General features: G+C 41.6%; 1 protein-coding gene and 1 pseudogene across 1 annotated transcript in view; both read left to right on the forward strand.

The window, feature by feature from the left end:
- Positions 1–19,567, forward strand: part of LOC114884591 (histone-arginine methyltransferase CARM1-like) — a 262,834-nt gene that overhangs the window by 176,459 nt on the left and 66,808 nt on the right. Inside the window, exon 5 of the mRNA XM_029203636.1 lies at positions 6,552–6,662. Coding sequence (XP_029059469.1) covers positions 6,552–6,662 — 111 coding nt within the window. The remainder of the gene's footprint in view (positions 1–6,551; positions 6,663–19,567) is intronic.
- LOC114883851 overlaps positions 12,435–19,567 on the forward strand; it is a 9,663-nt pseudogene continuing 2,530 nt past the window's right edge.

A 19,567-nucleotide genomic window follows, 5' to 3' on the forward strand; every position in this document is an offset into this window, starting at 1 on the left:
GTCATCTCAGTGAAGTCTTTCCAGAATCCTTGGTAGAGTAGACTAATCCTCCTTCATAGTTTCACTGGGTCCATTATGTAATACTATCCTTGCCACTGTAACACATCATTATGCTTCTTCCTACTAGGCAGTCACGTTATTTTCATCTTTGCATTCCCAGCATCTAGCAGCATTTGGCACAATGGGTAATAGAAGGCACTTTTGATGTCTGATGAATGATTGAGTGCCTGAGGGTTTAGAGCTGAGTGACCTAGTCTGAGTCTATTGGCAGCATATGAAGGGGGTTAATCATGGAGAGAGAAGGTAGGAGTGATTAGCATCTTTGTATTTTCTGTAATAATAGAGAAAAATAGTTGGAGAACTGGTGAAAGGGTGGTTAAAAGATTGGTGAAGGGTTTATCCTCTGCCAGAAGACCAGGTGGAATGAAACAAGGGTGCTCATAAGTATTATTTATTCATTATTTAAATACAGGCAACCCTTTTGTTGAAAGCAAGTTTCACTGCACAGAGATGCAGAGTTCTGTCTTATGGGGAGCTATCACAGCAGAATTCTTCTGCCGTAGAGAAAGTTCTAATTATCTGAACAAGATTTAAGCCTAAGCTGCCAAGGCCATCAAGGGATGTCTTCTGCAACTCTTGAAGTGATTTGGAATTTTCCTTCTTTGACAAACCCTAGAGGAAGAGATGTGATGGACTGCAAAAGGCTGTGTAGTTCTCTCATTCTGTTTCTGCTTGGAAGCTGTTCAGTCACCCTGTTGGCCAACAATTTGGATGTTGGAATAGTTGGGCGCAGTCTGTGGGGTAGGGAGCCCACGGCAGGTAACTATGATGATAAAGTACATGACAATGGAAGAGCATGGGGTACTTGTAACTTGGGGTGATTCAGTGGAGATATCTACAGATATAATAAAATAATGGCTGGAAGAAGCAGCAATGGCTGTGGAAGTGCCAAGTGGGTAGGACACAATTTCGGAGTGTAAGGCATACAGAAATGACAGTTGGGGTATTGCAATTCAGAGCAGCCGTTGATATGCTCAAGCAAATAAAGAAAGAATGAATAAATAATAAATGGCATAACTGGAAGAATTGAGTGTGGGATAATCAGGACCTCAGTATTGGAAGACAGTTATAAAACTGTAGGGTGAAAAGAAGGCTAAATAGGACAAACATTACTGTAGCCTGAACAACACAGAAAATAGAATTGAAAATGAAGGGAGTATCTAAGAGCATAGGGTTTCAACTAGGTACGTTTGTTTTTATCTCATCTCTGCCATTTATTTATTTTATTTTATTTTATTTTATTTTATTTTTTGCGGTACGCGGGCCTCTCACTGTTGTGGCCTCTCCTGCTGCGGAGCACAGGCTCCAGACGCGCAGGCTTAGCAGCCATGGCTCACGGGCCCAGCCGCTCCGTGGCATGTGGGATCTTCCCGGGCTGGGGCACGAGCCCGCATCCCCTGAATCGGCAGGTGGACTCTCAACCACTGTGCCACCAGGGAAGCCCTCTGCCATTTATTAAGTGTATGACTTCAACTCCATCTGATTCTCAGTCTCTTTATGTGCAACGTGGAGAAAATAATGGTACCCACATTAGATAGTTGTCATCATGAGTAAATAAGGTAAAAGTACTAAGCAAGCATAGTACATGATAAGTATAAAAATAATGGTACATATTTATTTTTACTTTATTAGTCAAGGGTAGTTTTGTTTCATGTTTTCTTAAGGACCTGGATGTTCTTTGTTAATTTTAACCTAGTGAATCCAAATAAATAGCTTTGAATCCTCTTGGGGCTTGTTAGACCTGTTCAGACATTTTTGCAGGATTTCTTTGCCTAGGAAGCCATAAGAGCATGTAATTAAAATCATCTGTACAGGCAAAATGACCTTATATTTTTAATACTTCAAAAATTTTATTTACAAATAAATTCACAGAACTTTTGGCCACTGTTACATGGATCAATTGTTGACTTTTCCCCATTAGTCCTGACAAGAATTTCATACCATTTTCTGGTGCTGCCCCATATAAGCCCCAAATTAGCCATTTTTATAGTTAGTGCCTGTGTATCCAGGGGAAGCTGAGGATGAATTCTCTCTCTAGAGGAACATTGTATACCAGAGCTAACTGGATTGTAATGTAATGACAATATGACAATGTCCAAAGAAAGTCATCCTTTGAAGGATGCTTAAGAGCACAAGATTGAAGAGGATGCGTTACGCTGGTAGAAGGTACGTTCTTAGGGAGGTAACAGATTCGCGCTGTATCTTTTGCATCATGAATCTGTTCCCTATCTGTGGTAGTGAGACACATTTTTATTATTCAGTTTGTTTAACAAAGATTTAGTGAGTGTTTTTACTGTGTGTCAGACCCCATGCTATATCAGGGATTCAGTAGTGACCAAGAAGCAGATAGAGGTCTCTCCGTTAATGAAGGGGAGGGAGCAGAAATTAATCAAATAATCCCTCTTTGAATGAAAAATTATAACTGTGATGAATGTTATGAAGGAAGGGTTTGAGTAAAAGTGATGATAAGAAAGCGTAGAGCTGGGGCTTCCCTGGTGGCGCAGTGGTTGAGAGTGTGCCTGCCGATGCAGGGGACACGGGTTCGTGCCCCGGTCCGGGAAGATCCCACACGCCGCAGAGCGGCTGGGCCCGTGAGCCATGGCCGCTGAGCCTGCGCATCCGGAGCCTGTGCTCCGCAACGGGAGAGGCCACAACAGTGAGACGCCCGCGTACTGCCAAAAAAAAAAGAAAGCGTAGAGCTGGAGGACTTTACTTAGCCTGGGAGGGGAGCAAAGGCTAAGGAAGTCTTACCTGAGGGAGAGCTGTTTGAGATCTGAAGGATGAGTTGATGTATCATCCAGGGTTCCTGCAGGAGAGGCAAGGCACACCCGACAAGGTGTTTTAGAAGAGTTAAATAACAGGACCATTTACAATGACGTGGGCAGAGTACAGGGAACCAACACGGTACAGTGAAGCGCCCTGGCACTACCAAGAGTTGGGGACCTGTTATCACCCCTTGACCTAAAGGGGGAGGGGGAAGGGGAGGTTACTGGAAACCTGAGAGAATAGTCATAGCTCTAAGAGATGGAAGCCCAGCAAGGGCTGTGGCCTTTGGTAGAGGGGACACAGCCAGTCCATGGAGACCTGGGCGGGAGGAAGCCAGGAGAATAAGTCTTCTGACAGCACTGTCCTCACTCCCTCTGACCTCCTGTTGTCTTTTCTCTTGGGCGATCCCAGCCAGAGGCCAATAGCGTGGAGCCATCGGAAGTGTTTAGAGTGTGGTGTGGTCAGATTTACATCTCTTCACAGTCCACCCTTTCCTCCCATCTTTTGCTGCACAGAAGGATGGCCATGGTGCTACAGACAGCCGAGCACTGGGTACTCATTCAGCTCTGCCCTTTACCAGTAGCGTTACCTTGGGCTGGAAACAGTCTCTCCAAGCCTGTTTCCTTCTCAGTACAACGGGGACATAACTATGTACTCTCCATCCCAGCGGGGCATGAGGATCAAATAGGTAGTGTCTGGGGAACGTCCTTTGGAGACTGGAAACTGCTTTACACGTGGAAGAGGATTTTATTACTCTCTTTCTGCCTCTGTCTGAGGTGAGATACTTTTCCCTAGGATAAGAAAGTATAACTTAATGTCTGCCAAGGTCCTCAAACATACCCAGTTCTGTGATGGCCTACCAATGGTAGAATAAAACATGGGCTCAATATAATCTTCTGTGAGGACAAGAAAAGGTGATTAGAGGCAGCTCCAAGGCTTCCTGAGGTGCCAAATAAGACGGTGTAACATAATTATGTCCTGTCTTCTCCTAACCTGGGAAACCCCAGCTGGAAAGGGCTGAAAGAGTGTATTTCCATTAGAGCCTAAATACTTGCTTGGACTTGTTTGTTTTTCACCAGAGAATGAATTCTCAGCCTTCCTCAGCTTTGTTTCCAACGTTTCATGGCTTACATAGACAGGGCAAAATGTCCCTCCCTCTCCTCTCCCTCTCCTACAGGCCCCAGACTGAAAATTCACTTGTTAACTTTTTAAATATACACACAAGCGGGAAACAGATGGCATTATCTGGGTAATGCTAGCAAAAGATCAGATTCTTTTTCAAGGGCTATGCTCTGTTTTGAAATAGCCAAATGAATAAGGTTGTTTTGCCTTGAAATTCGTTATTGAAATAAGGTATTTGGACAACAGTTCATAATTTTTCGGCTCTTCTCTAGGTAGGGTCTGGGCCTGTCAATGCATCTTCCTACCAAAAGGCCTAATTTGGCAAAAAGCTGAACCCTATCAGCCTCCCTCCCATCTCTGAATTTTTCTCTCTCTCCCTGTTCTCTCTGTCTGCTGTCTCTCTCCCAGTGGTAAAATGTTTCTTTGGTTTTTAGTCTGCAGGGTCAAGAGAGGTGAAAAACACTGCTCTAAGATGTGCTTCATGACACCCTAATAAAAGAGACAAAGTGTTCCCTTCACACATTTCTAGGACGACTGTCACCAGAGCAAGCAGGTGCAATTTCTATTGTATCTTAATTTTGTATCCATATTTTGAACTGAGCATAGTATCTAAGGTATTATATTTTAAAATTTATTTATTTATTCATTTATTTTTGGCTGCATTGGGTCTTCGTTGCTCTGCACGGGCTTTCTCCAGTTGCAGCGAGTGGGGACTTCTCATTGCGGGGGCTTCTCTTGTTGTGGAGCACAGGCTCTAGGCGTGTGGGCTTCAGTAGTTGTGGCACGCGGGCTCAGCAGTTGTGGCTCGCTAGCTCTAGAGCACAGGCTCAATAGTTGTGGCACACGGGCTCAGCCGCTCTGCGGACCAGGGCTCGAACTCATGTCCCCTGCATTGGCAGGCGGCTTCTTAACCACTGCGCCACTAGGGAAGTCCTATTATATTTTTCATTGAAGAACGCTCTGGAAAGGTTCTTCTGGATATGGTGCATCTTTTTAGGGGGCCATGGATTGCACTCTCCAACCTACAGCCTCCTCTCTCTAGACAGCTGTCATGGGTGTTCTCGCAATAAACCCAGGACCATGTGAAGATGAAGTATTTCCTAGGGAGGATGAGGAGAAGTGAATGGTGGTATTTCTAAAAGTATAGACAGCCTGACAGCAAATTCCAGAGACTGGGTGACATTTTAAATTAGTAATGCTCCTAATTATCCAAACCCGAGGAGACCATATGGAATACAGCCACAGCTCTAGGATTAATATGAGTGAGCACCGTGAACCCGTCACTAACAGCATGTTCTCTTAGAATAATGGCACCGTATCTGTGCCAGCACAGTGTGGTACTGCAGTTAAAACACAGATACGCACATGCACAACCTCTGATATTTCCTATTTTTTGGAAAAATTTTCCTACTATCAAAGTAAAAAAAAAAAAAACTATTATAAATTTTCCTGAAAAAAGTAATACTTTGTTTCCTTGTCATTCACTGCCTATTGGTATTGCTGGGTTAAAATATCAGATTTATAAAAGTGAAATTAAATAATCAACATGTGATTTTATAGAACATGAGCTTGGAAGGCAGAAGTGCCCAGATTCAACTCCTGGCTCCCCTACTTACTGCTAGGTGAACTTGGGCTCATTCAGTGTCTCTGATTTTCAGTTTGTCATCTCACAAGTGGCCATCGTAATGCTATCTATTCGTACATTTATTGTGAGGATTTAGAGCCAAGTGAAATGCCTTGCTCAAAGCTAGTGCTAAAAGATGCTAAGAATAAAAGTCACTGATGAGACAGAAATACAGGAGCCTGAGATTTCAGTGATCAGACTGAGCTTCAGACCTCAGCTTCAGCTGTGCCTGGGGCCAGGGCCCCAATCCATACTGTCCTTCTCTTCCTCGCAGCATGCAGGTCCAAATGTTGGCTGGTCCCTTTGTGCCAGTGAATGGTGGTCTTTCTGATTGAAGTCCTAGGTCTGAACACAGAGAATAGAAGTTTCTGTAAATTCTATGTGTCCACTGTCTTAATACCCTCCTACCCTCCATATAAACCTCCCCAACTTTTTGGAGGGGGCCTAAAAAAAAAAAGCACATATCTCACTTTTGGATTTTTAAAGACTGTCTTCAATTTTTCCTGAATATATATACACACACATATACATATAATATGCATATACATATGTATATATGTATATAATGCTAAACATTATTTGAGACAGTTTTCATTTTGTTCATGCTGACAGGGTAGGGTAAGCAAATTCATTCATGACCCACTACTTTTCTTGGCCCTAAACATCCTAAAAGTAAACCATGTTACAAAGAAACTGTAGTAATAATAACAATCATTTGAAAAACACCAATTATACACTAAACACTTTGTATACACTTCATACTAATCCCCACAGTAAACCTTAAAAGGTGGGTATTATTAACCCCATTTAACATAGGAGAAAAAGAAGTCTCACAGAGATTCATAACTTGGCCAAGGTAAGACCACTTGTAAAAATCAAAGCTAGTACTTTGATCACAATGCCCAAACTTGGCATGGTGCCAACAGCTAAGCTCCAGTTTGTGTTTTCACCCCTTTTTTGTATTTTCCTTTCCTTCCAGGTTGTTCTAGATGTTGGCTGTGGATCAGGAATACTGTCATTTTTTGCTGTACAGGCCGGAGCTCGGAGAGTCTATGCAGTTGAGGCCAGTTCAGTAGCACAATATGCTGAGGTAAGTGGTTGTATTTTTACAGCAATTACTAACTAGGTCTTCAGTAAACTTCAGGGGACTAAGTGATGGACCTTTCACGTAGGTCATTTTAGAAGAATTTTTGTTTTACCAGTCTGATTTCTTTTTCTTGTTGGGATGTTACTCCTGAAAGAGCCCACCTTCACTGTAGTGATTGATAGGAAAACAATTATTTTAAAAATTTCTTCACGATACTAAAATTATAACAGAACTTTCTTGGGCCTGGGGGAGATGAATGCTGTCTTATCTTTAATGACCTACTGAGGTGAGGAGTCAGACATCCCTGGAGCTAGGTTTATTTTTTTTATTAAATGCTGTACTGACAATAACTGCACCACTCACTTTAAATTTCAATTTTGGTTTAAGGGACTGTTGCTACCTGATTGTAGTTGGACCATGGGCAGATGTCTGTGCTTCTTTTTCAGATTTCAGGTTTTGATTAGAGGACAGGGAGATGCTTTGTTTTAAATATGGTACTCCATTATCCTCATAAAATGTGTACAAATATTGGAGAATAAGTCAAGGGTCAAGTAATAATAGCTTTCAGTAATATTTGGATGTAATAACAACCCAGTCAAGCTGCAGAGCTGGATGTGTGTGTGCACGCGCATGCACAGGTAATGTGCTTGTCATCCACACCTGGAGGAGGCCTGCATTTAAATGAGGGATAGAATGGCAGATAGAGAGGGAAGCCTGGCTGCTGCTTCTGAGGAGCATCCTGAAACTTTCCTCCGACCTGGGACAAGTGCTAGCTCTGAGTGATGGTTGGGTTTGGATTGAATGACCCAGAAGGGGCCAGAGACCAGTAGACAGTATGGCATGTTCGGAAGGAAAGACTGCCAGGGCCTGATGGCTGGCATGTTCTTACACTCTCTTCTTCCAACAAGTCTTGGATAAAATATTTTTGGTCATTTGCTTACGTACCAATTCTTAAGAGTCATTTTTATTAACTATTAGGTGCACACAAAAGAATATTTGTAAAATGTGTACATTTTAATATTTGAAAAATGTGTACATTTGTAAAATGTGTCAAGAATAACAATACAATGAATGTGTGTCCACTACGTCTTTTTTTTTTGGCCATGCCACGTGGCTTGCGGGATCTTAGTTCCCTCACCAGGGATCAAACCCATGTCCCCTGCAGTGGAAATGTTGAGTCTTAACCACTGGACAGCCAGGGAAGTCCCAACTATGTCTTTTAAGAGGCCATTAGCATTTCCATTAAAGGTTCATATGTCTTGTCTTGATCACGTCTCTTTTCTGCCCTAAATAGAGGTAACCACTATCTTGAAATTTTGTTAATCACGTTCTCACTGTTCTTTATAGTTTTACCGCATATGTTTCTGTCCCTAAAAACATATCCTTTATGAACTTTCCATAAATGGAATCATAATGTATGTATCCTATAATTTGCTTTTTTCACCCAGCGTGATGCTCCTGAGGGTCATTTTGTTGATGCATACAGCCATTGTTTATTCCTCTTCAGTGCTGGATAGTGTTCTATTATATGAAACGCTCAGTGCACTGAGCTGTTGACGGACTTTGGATGGCTTCCATTATAAAAGTATTTTTATGAATATTCTTATACACAGTCCCCACTGCATCTATGCTGGAGTTTCTCAGTATATACCCAAGAGTAGAATTGTTGGGTAATAGGGCATGTATACCTTCACCTCTGTTCTGTGATGCCAAATTGTTTTCCAAAGTGGTTGTTCCAATTTTTACTCCCTGCAGCAGTTAACAAGAGTGCCATTGTTCTCCAACTTTGTCAACACTTGATATTGTCAGGCTTTGGAATTCTTGCCAATCTGGTGTTTATTACATAATTGTGGTTTTAATTTGTATTTTCTACTCACTAATGACTTTGAGTATCTTTGCACAGTGTTTGGCCATTTGTACTTTCTCTTCTGTGAAATACCTGTTCCAATTTTTTTGACAGTTTTTCTTTTGAATTGTTATACTATAATTCATTTGTAGAAATGATTTCTATATTCTCGATATTAATTCTATTCAGTTATACATGTGAAAAATGTCTTCACCCAGTTTTGTACCTCACTTTTTCTCTTTATGGAGTTCTAAATAAGATTTAAATGTGGAATTCTAAATAAGAAAAGAGGAAGGGCTTCCCTGGTGGCACAGTTGTTGAGAGTCCGCCTGCCGATGCAGGGGATACGGGTTCGTGCTCCGGTCCGGGAGGATCCCACATGCCGCGGAGCGGCTGGGCCCGTGAGCCATGGCCGCTGAGCCTGTGCGTCCGGAGCCTGTGCTCCGCAGCGGGAGAGGCCACAACAGTGAGAGGCCCGCGTACCGCAAAAAAAAAAAAAGAAAAAAAAAAAGAAAAGCATGCACTCAGGGCCAGGGATGGTAAGAATCTTCTCAAAGCATGGCTTTAAGGACAGCCTGGTCCCTCCTGATGGAAACCATGGCTTCCGCCGCGCTCCTGGCTGTTGCCATGGGTGTCATGAGATGTCCCCCCGTGGGCCAGGCCTTTCACCCTTGCAGAGGATGATCTGCACCAGCTCTTGGTTTCTGCTGCTTCTGCTGACACTCGTCTGTACAATTTGTGGGTGGCAAAGGAGAGTGTAAGCAGCACACAAAAGATTTTCACTCCAAGAATCGGCCTCAGTAGCCTCTCGGCACACAGTACATGGTGCTACTTTCCACCTTTTCATTATTTGGTAATTGAACCAGCAGACATTTAATTCTTTTCTCTGGAGTCTTCATTAAATTGCTCAGAAAATATAAAATTGTAACAAGAAAGAAAAATGTATAAATTTAACTACCATTTCCTGTCCATGGATTCTTCTCATGAAAGGCTTCTGGGCTTTAAGTAAACAACGTTTCCAGCTTGCATAGAATTCAGTTTCAGTCGCATTCAGTGGCTCAAACTGATTTTGTAAGGGCTGACCTCAGATGACGAGATGATGCAAATGACTCCTTGTCTGCAGGGCATGCACATTTAGTCATTTTTTGCAGGATGGTCATGAACCTGCCCAGGTACAGCCATATGCTTTCACCCTGGGCCACATCTGACATTTCTGGGTTAGTAACAAGAGATCATTCTTGTCCAAGGAACAGGGCAGAACTAAAGATCTCCCATGGGTTCCCAACCCATGAGCCTGCCCACCTCTAAAGGGCAGCTATCTCTTGCTCTTTTTTTCTTTTCTTATTATGAAGCATAAAGCTGCAGCCCTCAGATCATACAGACCAAATGGGGAAAAAAGGCATTAATCCAATTTATACATATATATATAATATATATATATTTTATATATATATATATATATATAGTCGTGGAGAGGCTGTTTCTTAACTTAAAATTGTGCACGAATGCATGTCATGTGTCTCCATATAGATGATAAATTCCTTGAAGGGCCTGGAGATTAAAAGACTATGAGGGTAAGCAATCATGAATAGGTTTATGTGTTGTAGTCAATTTAAACTTACAACAAAGCTCTCTGGCTCTTAGATTTAACAATGTTCATAATTATTGGACCACTTAACAATTAGACTTTACTAGCACACAGTTCCTATATATGCTTCATTAGGAAGACTTCTAAGGAGTCAGACCAAGTATTTCTACGTCATGGGTGGTGGAAGTAAAGGCAGGTGGAATTGGAGCTATTGTGACGCTGCCTTTCTAGACCTGCTGGATTCATAATCTAGGGCTGCTCTGTCCAATGTGGTAGCCACTAGACGTGTGGCTCTTTACATGTAAATATAAACTAATTTTTAAAATATCTTTATTGTAATATAATTGCTTTACAATGTTGTGTTACTTTCTGCTGTATAACAAAGTGAATCAGCTATATGTATACACATATTCCCATATCTCCTCCCTCTTGCGTCTCCCTCCCACCCTCCCTATCCCACCCCTCTAGGTGGGCACAAAGCACCGGCTCATCTCCCTGTGCTATGTGGCTGCTTCCCACTAGCTATCTATTTTACATTTTGTAGTGTATATATGTCCATGCCACTCTCTCACTTCGTCCAAATTAAATTTCCTAGTCGCACGAGCTGCCTTTCAAGTGCTCAGTAGCCACAAGTAGCTAGTGGCTGTCATATTGAACAGTGGAAATACAGAATATGTCCCTCATCAAAGGAAGTTCTAGTGGGTAGCACTGATGAAGAGGACACAGGTGGCCATACATCACTTTTCTGGCATGTGATGGCCAGGCTGGTGGCTGTGTTCCCTGCCAGGTATTGGCAGCCATGGCCAGGTCAGACTGGTTTGATGTTAGGTGAGGCAGCCCTCCCCAATCCCTCTTGCTCTGGGCATTGTTTATCTTTCCCTTATTTATGTGTAAGATCTGGCATAGAACAGGTTCCCTAGGAAACAGACTCTAATGCACAGATTTGCATGCAGGAAGTTTATTGCAGAAGGCTCTCAGGAACCTGACCTATGAAGGAAATAAGATAGAATTGGGTAGAAGGGTTAAGCTGAAAGGTAGTTGGAATAAAGGGCTCAGGCAATCCCACAGGGAATTCTTGAGCTGGGGAAACCCATCAGAGTTGAACCACCTGAGGCAAGGGCCTTTATATTTCACATTTTTAAATATACACTTCCTCAGGAAGGAGTGTAACTTTGGGTAAGGTGGCTGTCTTGGGCCGAGGGAAGTTCGTAGACCACAATTCAGCTGAGAGGCTTCATCTGCCAACGTTTTCAGCAGCTGGGAGAATGATGCCTTGGTCCTGAAGGATCTTTATGGTACGCCACAGCAAGTACTACAAAATCAAGATGCAGAATCCTAGCTTTGATCTATAGACAGGAAGCTGATGGAGAATAAAGATATAATAGTAAATCAAGGAAGAGGGTTGAATTGGTGGAGCAAATGGGATGATACTAAAAGCACAGGCAAGGCCACAGGGTAAATTTGTTATGTGTGCTTTAGGGGTGGGCAACAATTTTCTAGAAACTCAGTCCATCATCTGATCTGATGTGCTTTGTACAATTCTAAGGTCTGTGAGGACACAAAGTACATATAAGATGTGATTTCTCCCCTCAAGTAGTTTGTCATCCAATTGGATTTCACACAAGTGAGATTCTTACCATAGGACAGTGAATGCCAAGTGCATCTGAATGGCAGAGACGAGAAATATCACCGCAAGGAACAATTCCCATCAGCTGGGCTGGTTACGGAACCATCAGAGAAGAGTTGCAATTTGACTTGAATCCTTAAGGATGAAGAGAAATGAAACGCTCCTCTTCTCCTTTTTCACTTCTTACAGCCAACAATGAGATTTTTAAAAAAACCTTGGATTTTTATGGGATTCCTCACGTTAAATATGTTGATAATCTCTTCACAAATGCTTTGAAGGCCATTTGTTGAAAAGGTACTTCTAATTTTTAATCTTGAACACTAGAAAGACTGTATACTTTGAAGTTTTCTAATGTGAGTTTATCCTTTGAGCTAGTATTTTTCTCTAATTTCTTTAGTGTCTCCAATAGCTAACTTCTCCATTGTCACTCTCCCACAGACACCAAAAGCCTGAGTCACAAAATTCCATCCAGCCCATCAACACTTCTTTGTTTTTGAACTGACAATGAAGTTAAAAGGTGGCAATAGCTAATCTGTTAAGGAAATAATAATACACATTTTGCATAGTTGAAGTTTTAGAATTTAGGTTGCATTTCCACATCTATAAACTCATAGTTCTTCAGGAAGAGTTTTTGAGGTGCTTGGAGCAGATAATATCATCTCCACGTTACAGATGAGGAAGAACCTTGGAGAAGTTAGGTCATGAGGATGGGACATGGCTCATGAGACCCAGTCCTTCAGTGCCACCTCCTTCTTCAGCATCCAGGTAAGCAGTGACTAGTGGTGTCTTTGGAGGTGAAGAGACGAATGTGTTTGTCTAGAAGCTGGAGCACTTACCCCTGTAGATAGTTCATACAGGAGCCAGGAGGAAAAACATCTTTTTCTTCTGAAGAAATCTATTGTGGGGACTTCCCTGGTGGCGCAGTGGTTAAGAATCCACCTGCCAGTGCAGCGGACACGGGTTCGATTCTTGGTCCGGGAAGATCCCACATGCCGCAGAGCAACTAAGCCCGTGTGTCACAACTACTGAGCCTGTGCTCTAGAGCCCATGAGGCACAACTACTGAGCCCGCGTGCCACAACTACGAAGCCTGCGCTCCTAGAGCCCGTGCTCTGCAACAAGAGAAGCCACTGCAATAAGAAGCCCATGCACTGCAACGAAGAGTAACCCCGGCTCACCGCAACTAGAGAAAGCCTGCACGCAGCAACGAAGACCCATCACAGCCAAAAATAAATTAAAAAAAAAAAAAATGAAATCTATTGTGAAGCACTTAAACAGGCAGATAGGTCTGCCATGTAAGAAGGAAACCTTCCTCCATTGGCAAAATCAGCTAGAAACACACTTAACAGAGGAGCAGTTTAAAGTAGTCCACGTGGAATGCCACCCCATTTGCCACAAAACCCCACCTAGGAAATAACCCTTCTTGTAGCTGGATTGGTGATGGATGAGGCAAGAAGGCAACTTGGGAGAGAATATTGATGCCTCTTCATCTCACTCAGTACTGTCTTTCCAGTAGGGGAGGCACTAAACACCTTTGCCAGGATTAGAATTGATGATGCAGGTTCTGGAATCACACAGTGTGGGGTTTTATCCTTGATCCACGGCCTAATGGCCATGTGACCTTGACAAGTGTATTAGTTTCCTAATTGCTGCTGTAACAAATTAACACAAACTCAGTGGCTTAAAACAGTACATATTTATTACCTTACAGTTCTGGAAGTCAGAAATCTGAAATGGGTTTTACGGGGTAAAATCAAGGTGTTACACAACTGTGTCCTTTCTGGGGGTTCTAAGGGAGAATCCATTCTCTGCCTTTTCCAGCCTTTTAGAGGCTGCCCACATTACTTGGCTGGTGGCTGCATCACTCTTACTTCTGAATCATCACTTCTTCTGTGACTCTGACCCTTCTGCTTCTGTCATATAAAGATCCTTGCAATTATATTGGCCCGCTAGGATAATCCACGATAATCTCTCCATCTCAAGACCCTTAATTTAGTCACATTTACAAAGTCCTTTTGCCATGTAAAGTAACATGTTCCCAAGTGTTCAGGGAGTAGGATATAGACACTTCTGAAAGGCCATTCTGCCTACCATCCCAAATTACCTGATCTTTCTCTACTTCATTTTCTTCAGCTATAAAATTATAGGTAGTAATAGTCCCTTGTGAAGATATTATGAGAACTGAATGAGAAAATCAATATAAGCATTAGTACAGTGCCTGACATGCTCTAGCTATTGTTATCACCGTCATGGTTATTAGCAGTATCATTATGGTGTCTCATTTCATCCATGTCTCTGTACAAATCAACTGAACAGATATCATAGAAGAGGAGTGCCAGGCACAGTGGGAAGCATGGGGCCAGGCAGAGCACGTTTTTCAAGAGTGTGTGTTTAAATTGCATTTTGAAATTTCCTTATTAGTCCTTTTTACTTTTTTAATGTTTCAATAAACTATTGATGAATACTGTAATGTAATTTTATTTAATGTAATTTTATTTAATTTTCATGTGTCAAGTTATATCATTCTTCTCTTTATTTTTCCTAATCTTTTAAAAATCTAAAAACCATTCTTAGCTTGCAGGCCATGCAAAAAGAAGTCGTGGGCCAGATTGGCCTGTGGGTAGTAGTGGTGACGCCTGGTCTAACATAACCCTAATTCATTAAAAAAAATTTTGTTTTAGTTGATTACCTAGTGCGTATCAGGTCTTACGCTAGCCACTGTAATGGCTAACAAGATAGACATGGTTCCTGTCCTCATGGAGCTCATGACATAATAACCACACATATATAATTAGAAACTGTCAGTAGTGGTTGAGAACCACTGGAGTTTTGTAACATCAGGGATGAAACAGCCCCTAAAATGTATTTCCCACAGTGTTTTTGAAGGATGCATCAAGGAGACCCTTCAGGGGCTGAATTAGAGAGAGAAAGGAGCTTGAACAGCAGCAGTGAGCCTACCTGCCCCAAGCCTCCTAAAGTGAGAGCAACACCCTCTTTTTACAATGATGGATAAACGTTATTACATCTAATTTAGTAAATAGCCAGAAAGACTAAAATCTTAATAACAAATGTATTCTGCACTCCATTGAGACTTGGTTAAAAACAACTTGACTTTTTTTTTTTTTCCTTTCACTTTTTAAAAAGTTTGCTTTCATTTTTAACCTCAATTTCCTTTTTTTTTCCAGTTTTATTGAGAAATAGTTGACATACATCACTGTATAAGAATAAGGTGTACAACATGATGGTTTGATTTACATATATTGTGAAATGATTACCACAAGAGGTTAGTTAACATTCATCATCTAATATAGATACAATAAAAAGAAAAGGAAGATTTCTCCTTGTGATGAGAACTCTAACAATTTACTCTCAACAACTTTCCTATATATCATACCACGGTATTAATTGTAGTCATCATGTTGTATATTACATCCTTAGTACTTATTTATCTTATAACTGGAAGTTTGACCTTTTGACCACCTTCTTCCAATTCCTTCACCAGCCCCCCACCTCTAGTAACCACAAATCTGATCTCTTTTTCTATGAGTTTGGTGGGGTTGTTCTTGTTGTTTGGGTTTTTTTTTTAGATTCTACATATAAGTGAGATCATATGGTATTTGTCTTTCTCTGTCTGAGGCATAATGCCTTCAAGGTCCATCCTTGTTGTCACAAACGGTAGGATTTCCTCATTTCTTATGGCTGAATAATATTCCATTATTTATAGATAGATAGGTAGATAGATAGATCACAACTTCGTTATATAGTCATCCATTGATGGTCACTTAGCTTGTTTCGTTTTTTGGCTATTGTAGATAATGCTTCAGTGAACGTGGAAATGCAGATATCTTTTTTTTTTTTTTTTTTTTCCTGTGGTACGCGGGCCTCTCACTGTTGTGGCCTCTCCCTTTGTGGAGCACAGGCTCTGGACGCGCAGGCTCAGCGGCCATGGCTCACGGGCCCAGCCTCTCCGCGGCACGTGGGATCTTCCCGGACCGGGGCACGAACCCGTGTCCCCTGCATCGGCAGGCGGACTCTCAACCACTGCGCCACCAGGGAAGCCCCAGATATCTTTTTGAGACAGTGGTTTTGTTTCCTTTAACACCCCCCCCTTTTTTGCTTGATTGAAGCATACTTGATATTTTTAAATTGCACACACACTTGAAGTGTATATACATCTTGAAGAATTTGATGTATGCATGATCCATGATACCATCACTAGAACCAAGTTACTAAACATATCCATCACCTGCAAAAACTTCCTTGTGTTCTTCTGTTTTTGTTTTTTTTTGATAACACTTTACATGAGATCTGTCCTCTGAACATATTTTAAAGTACACAGTGCTGCCTTGTTAAGTATAGGTGCTGTGTTGTACAGGTCTCTAGAGCTTACTTATCTTGTATGACAGAAACTTGTATACCCATTGGAAAACAATTCTCCATTTCTCCCTCCCCTAGCAACGCTGTTCTGTTTTCTGCTTCAATGAGTTGGACTGTTTTACATACTTCATGTAAGGGGAGGCATACAGTGTTCTTCCTTCTGTGATTGACTTATTTCACTTAGCATTATGTCCTCTAGGTTCATTTATGTTGTAGCAAATGGCAGGATTGCCTTCTTGTTTAAGGCTGGCTACTATTCCATTGTATGCATATACCACATTTTCTACTGTGAATAACACAGCAGTGAATACAAGTGCAGATATATCTTCAAGGTCCTGACTTCACTTCTTGTGGATATACACTCAGCACTGAAATTCATAGATCCTACGGTAGTTCTATTTTTAACTTTTTGTGGGAACTCCAGTTTTCCATAGTGGCTGCACCATTTTATATTCCCACCAACGATGTATAAGGAGGGTTCCAATTTTTCCACATCCTCACCAACTTATTTTTTTGCTATTACTTGTGAAAAGCCATCCTTTTTAAGGTGATGTCCCATGGTGATTTTGACCTGCATTTCCCTGATGGTTAGGAGAGCAATACCCCTTTTATCTGTTTTACTTACTGGGTTTCTGGATCAACTTTTATTTAAAGAAGGGTCTGGAGGCTAAAAGAAAACCTTCTGAAGCTGATGTCCGATTCCTTCAAATTCCAGAGGGGGCCTAGATAAGTAAGGGCTTTGTCCACATCTACAGTTGCCTTTCTTCTGCTGTGGGAAACTGTCCTTATTTCCAACATTGACGCGTCTTCATATCTAAACCATAACCCACGCAGCTCCTTAGCTCACTTTGCAGCTTCTGAAATCTACTTTCCTTAAGACAAGAGTCTCAGCTCACAGCCACTCACCTTCTTGCCCCTCTCTTCCTTCCTAGCAGCCCCCATGGTGCAGAGCTGCTGTTGGCCCCCATTTCAGGGCCAGTTTGATTCTGGCCATGAGAAGAGAGAAGCAGCATGTTTGCAGAAAGTGTTTGTTGACCTGAAGCATTTTTCTGCGGTGGCAGCTACACATTTTAGGGGAATTGTGATTTAGGCTACACGTTTTCTTGGCAAGCAGAGCAGGGAAGGTGGTACAGACTGTAACTTAAATTTGTCCAAATAAGAAAGGTGTCATTTGAACTCTCCTGGGGAGTGAAACTAACAAGCATTCAGATGGTTGATTACTAGTGGTTGCTAACAATGTCTTGATGTCTTAGAACTAACTCCCTTCAGCTCTAGCTGTGAATTTGCTTCACACTCCCATCCCCACCCCAACTTTACTTTCCCCAGCCAGTTCCAGGTAGCTCAAGAGTTTCACCCTATAGGAAGTCCCACAAGAGAGGGAAAAAAAACAGTATCGGTGTTCAGCAGTGTGAGACCCTTGGAAGACCAGAGCAACGCCTGAAGAGGAAAAAATTCAGTCACATCAACAGCTTGGGTTCCGCACACGATGCTAAGTAATCACTTTGATTCCTCATTTTCCGCAGGATTGATGGATCCTCTTTTGCTCTGGCTGATGGTTTGGCCATCGTGTAGCCTCAGATTGGTGTCCAATCTTGCTCTTTTCATCTACTGTAGCTGAGGAAATGATAACTGGTGTTGCCACCTGGGTTACCTTTTAATGATCTGAAAGACCACAAGGAGCCGCCATTTCTTTTGTGCTGCTCCTCATTCAACAACCTAATGGCCATCTGAAAAGAGCTTTCTTGAAAAGAAAAAAGTCTGCTCCTCTCAGGCAGAAGCAATAATACCGCACGATTCTCTGATTAAACTGTCACACTGCGCGTATTACTGGGCATCTGACCTGCTTGAAACGGACTTGCCGCTGAGGCTTCTTGGTATTTGCACTGCTGCTTTTCTGCCAACAAGCCATGAAATGACAGATTAGTGTCCCTAAACTTTAGTGTGGACGGCAAGTAAAGTGCCCAAGAAACTGCTGGGGCCCAGCCACCTCCTGGGGCAGTGCTGGAAGGGGAAACGTGTTTTTCTTTAGGGTCACCCTCTGTGGAAATGAACTTCAATCACGGGTGATTGAATCACGTACCACAGGGTACGTGAAACTGGAGCAAAAACACGCAGCACAGTCTCCCCTCTGCCCCAGCAAACAGGCAGCCTCTGCTGACAGGTATCGAACTTGGAACTGAAAGCAGGATATTGTTCTCTCTCCTCCTGAGATTCTTTTAAAAAGTAAAACATTTTAAACCTCAAAACCACCATAATGTAGTATTTAAAAAAGCAACTTCCTGTGTGTTGGAGTGGCTAGTACTTAAGGCAGGGACCTGGTCCTTACGGTGGTTATGTATGTGCAAAGCTCTGCTTGTGTATCCTGATTGGTGTACATTTTTAGCTATCCCATCAACATATATTTATATATAGATAAGTTTATTTTGAAAACTATGTATGTACTATTGTACTCACATATTATGTACATTATAAACATACTCCAAAGTTAAAATGATGAGATCCCACTATACACCCGCACATAGCTAAAGTTTAAAAGACTGACGACAAAGCCAGTTGGACCTGCATACATCGTTGGTGGTAACGTAAAATGACATAAGAACTTTCGAGAATAATTGGGCAGTTTCTCTTAAAGTTAAAAATGCACTCCCCCTGTGACCCAGCAGTTCCACTCCTTGGTGGTTACCTAAATGAAGTAAGGAATTTCTTTGTGGAATATATGTTTCCACAGAGATTTCTATATGAAAAGCTAGAAGCAACCCAAATGTCCATCAGCAGATGAAAGGACAAGCCGGTTGTAATAGTACATCCAAACAATGGAATGCTATTAAGTAATACAAATTGATAAACTCCTTTTATACATAACAGTATGGATGAATCTCAAAAATACTATGCTGAGTAAAACAAGCCAGATACAAAAGAGCATATTAATTTATTCATATGAAATACTGAAGTAGGCAGAACTAATCTAATAGAGAAAAGCACAGCAGTGGTTGCCTGAGGGTAGGTGGTGGTGAGTGGGGTGAAGGAGGGGTCAGGATTGACTGTGAAGGAAATCGGGGGTGCTGGATATTTTCTATATCTTGATTGTGGTGGTAGTTACTTGGGTACACATATTTATTAAAACATATTAAACTATATACACTTAAAATGAGTGTGTTTCATTGTATTTAAATTATTCAACAAGCATTCAGTAAACATGCTTTTTAAAAAACAAAAGTTCTGTTCACTTTTGTACTGGAAGTCTTAGTTCGTGCAGTAATATAAGAACTGGGAATAAAATGCATGAAAAGGGAGGAAAAGATGAGACAAGGATGAAAATCAATGATATTTTAAAACATATGTATTTCACTAATAGCACACAAAAACCTATAGAGTTGTGTGATTTTAAATATTGATTTAATATTTGGTGATAATGTGATTTAAAAGTCTGGTTCTGTATTAAATATATTTAGGGCTGTTGCTGCTGGGTGG

The sequence above is a fragment of the Monodon monoceros genome, unplaced genomic scaffold (assembly GCF_005190385.1).
Source record: "Monodon monoceros isolate NGI ecotype Baffin Bay Population unplaced genomic scaffold, NGI_Narwhal_1 Super_Scaffold_5, whole genome shotgun sequence".
Taxonomy (NCBI): Eukaryota; Metazoa; Chordata; class Mammalia; order Artiodactyla; family Monodontidae; genus Monodon; species Monodon monoceros.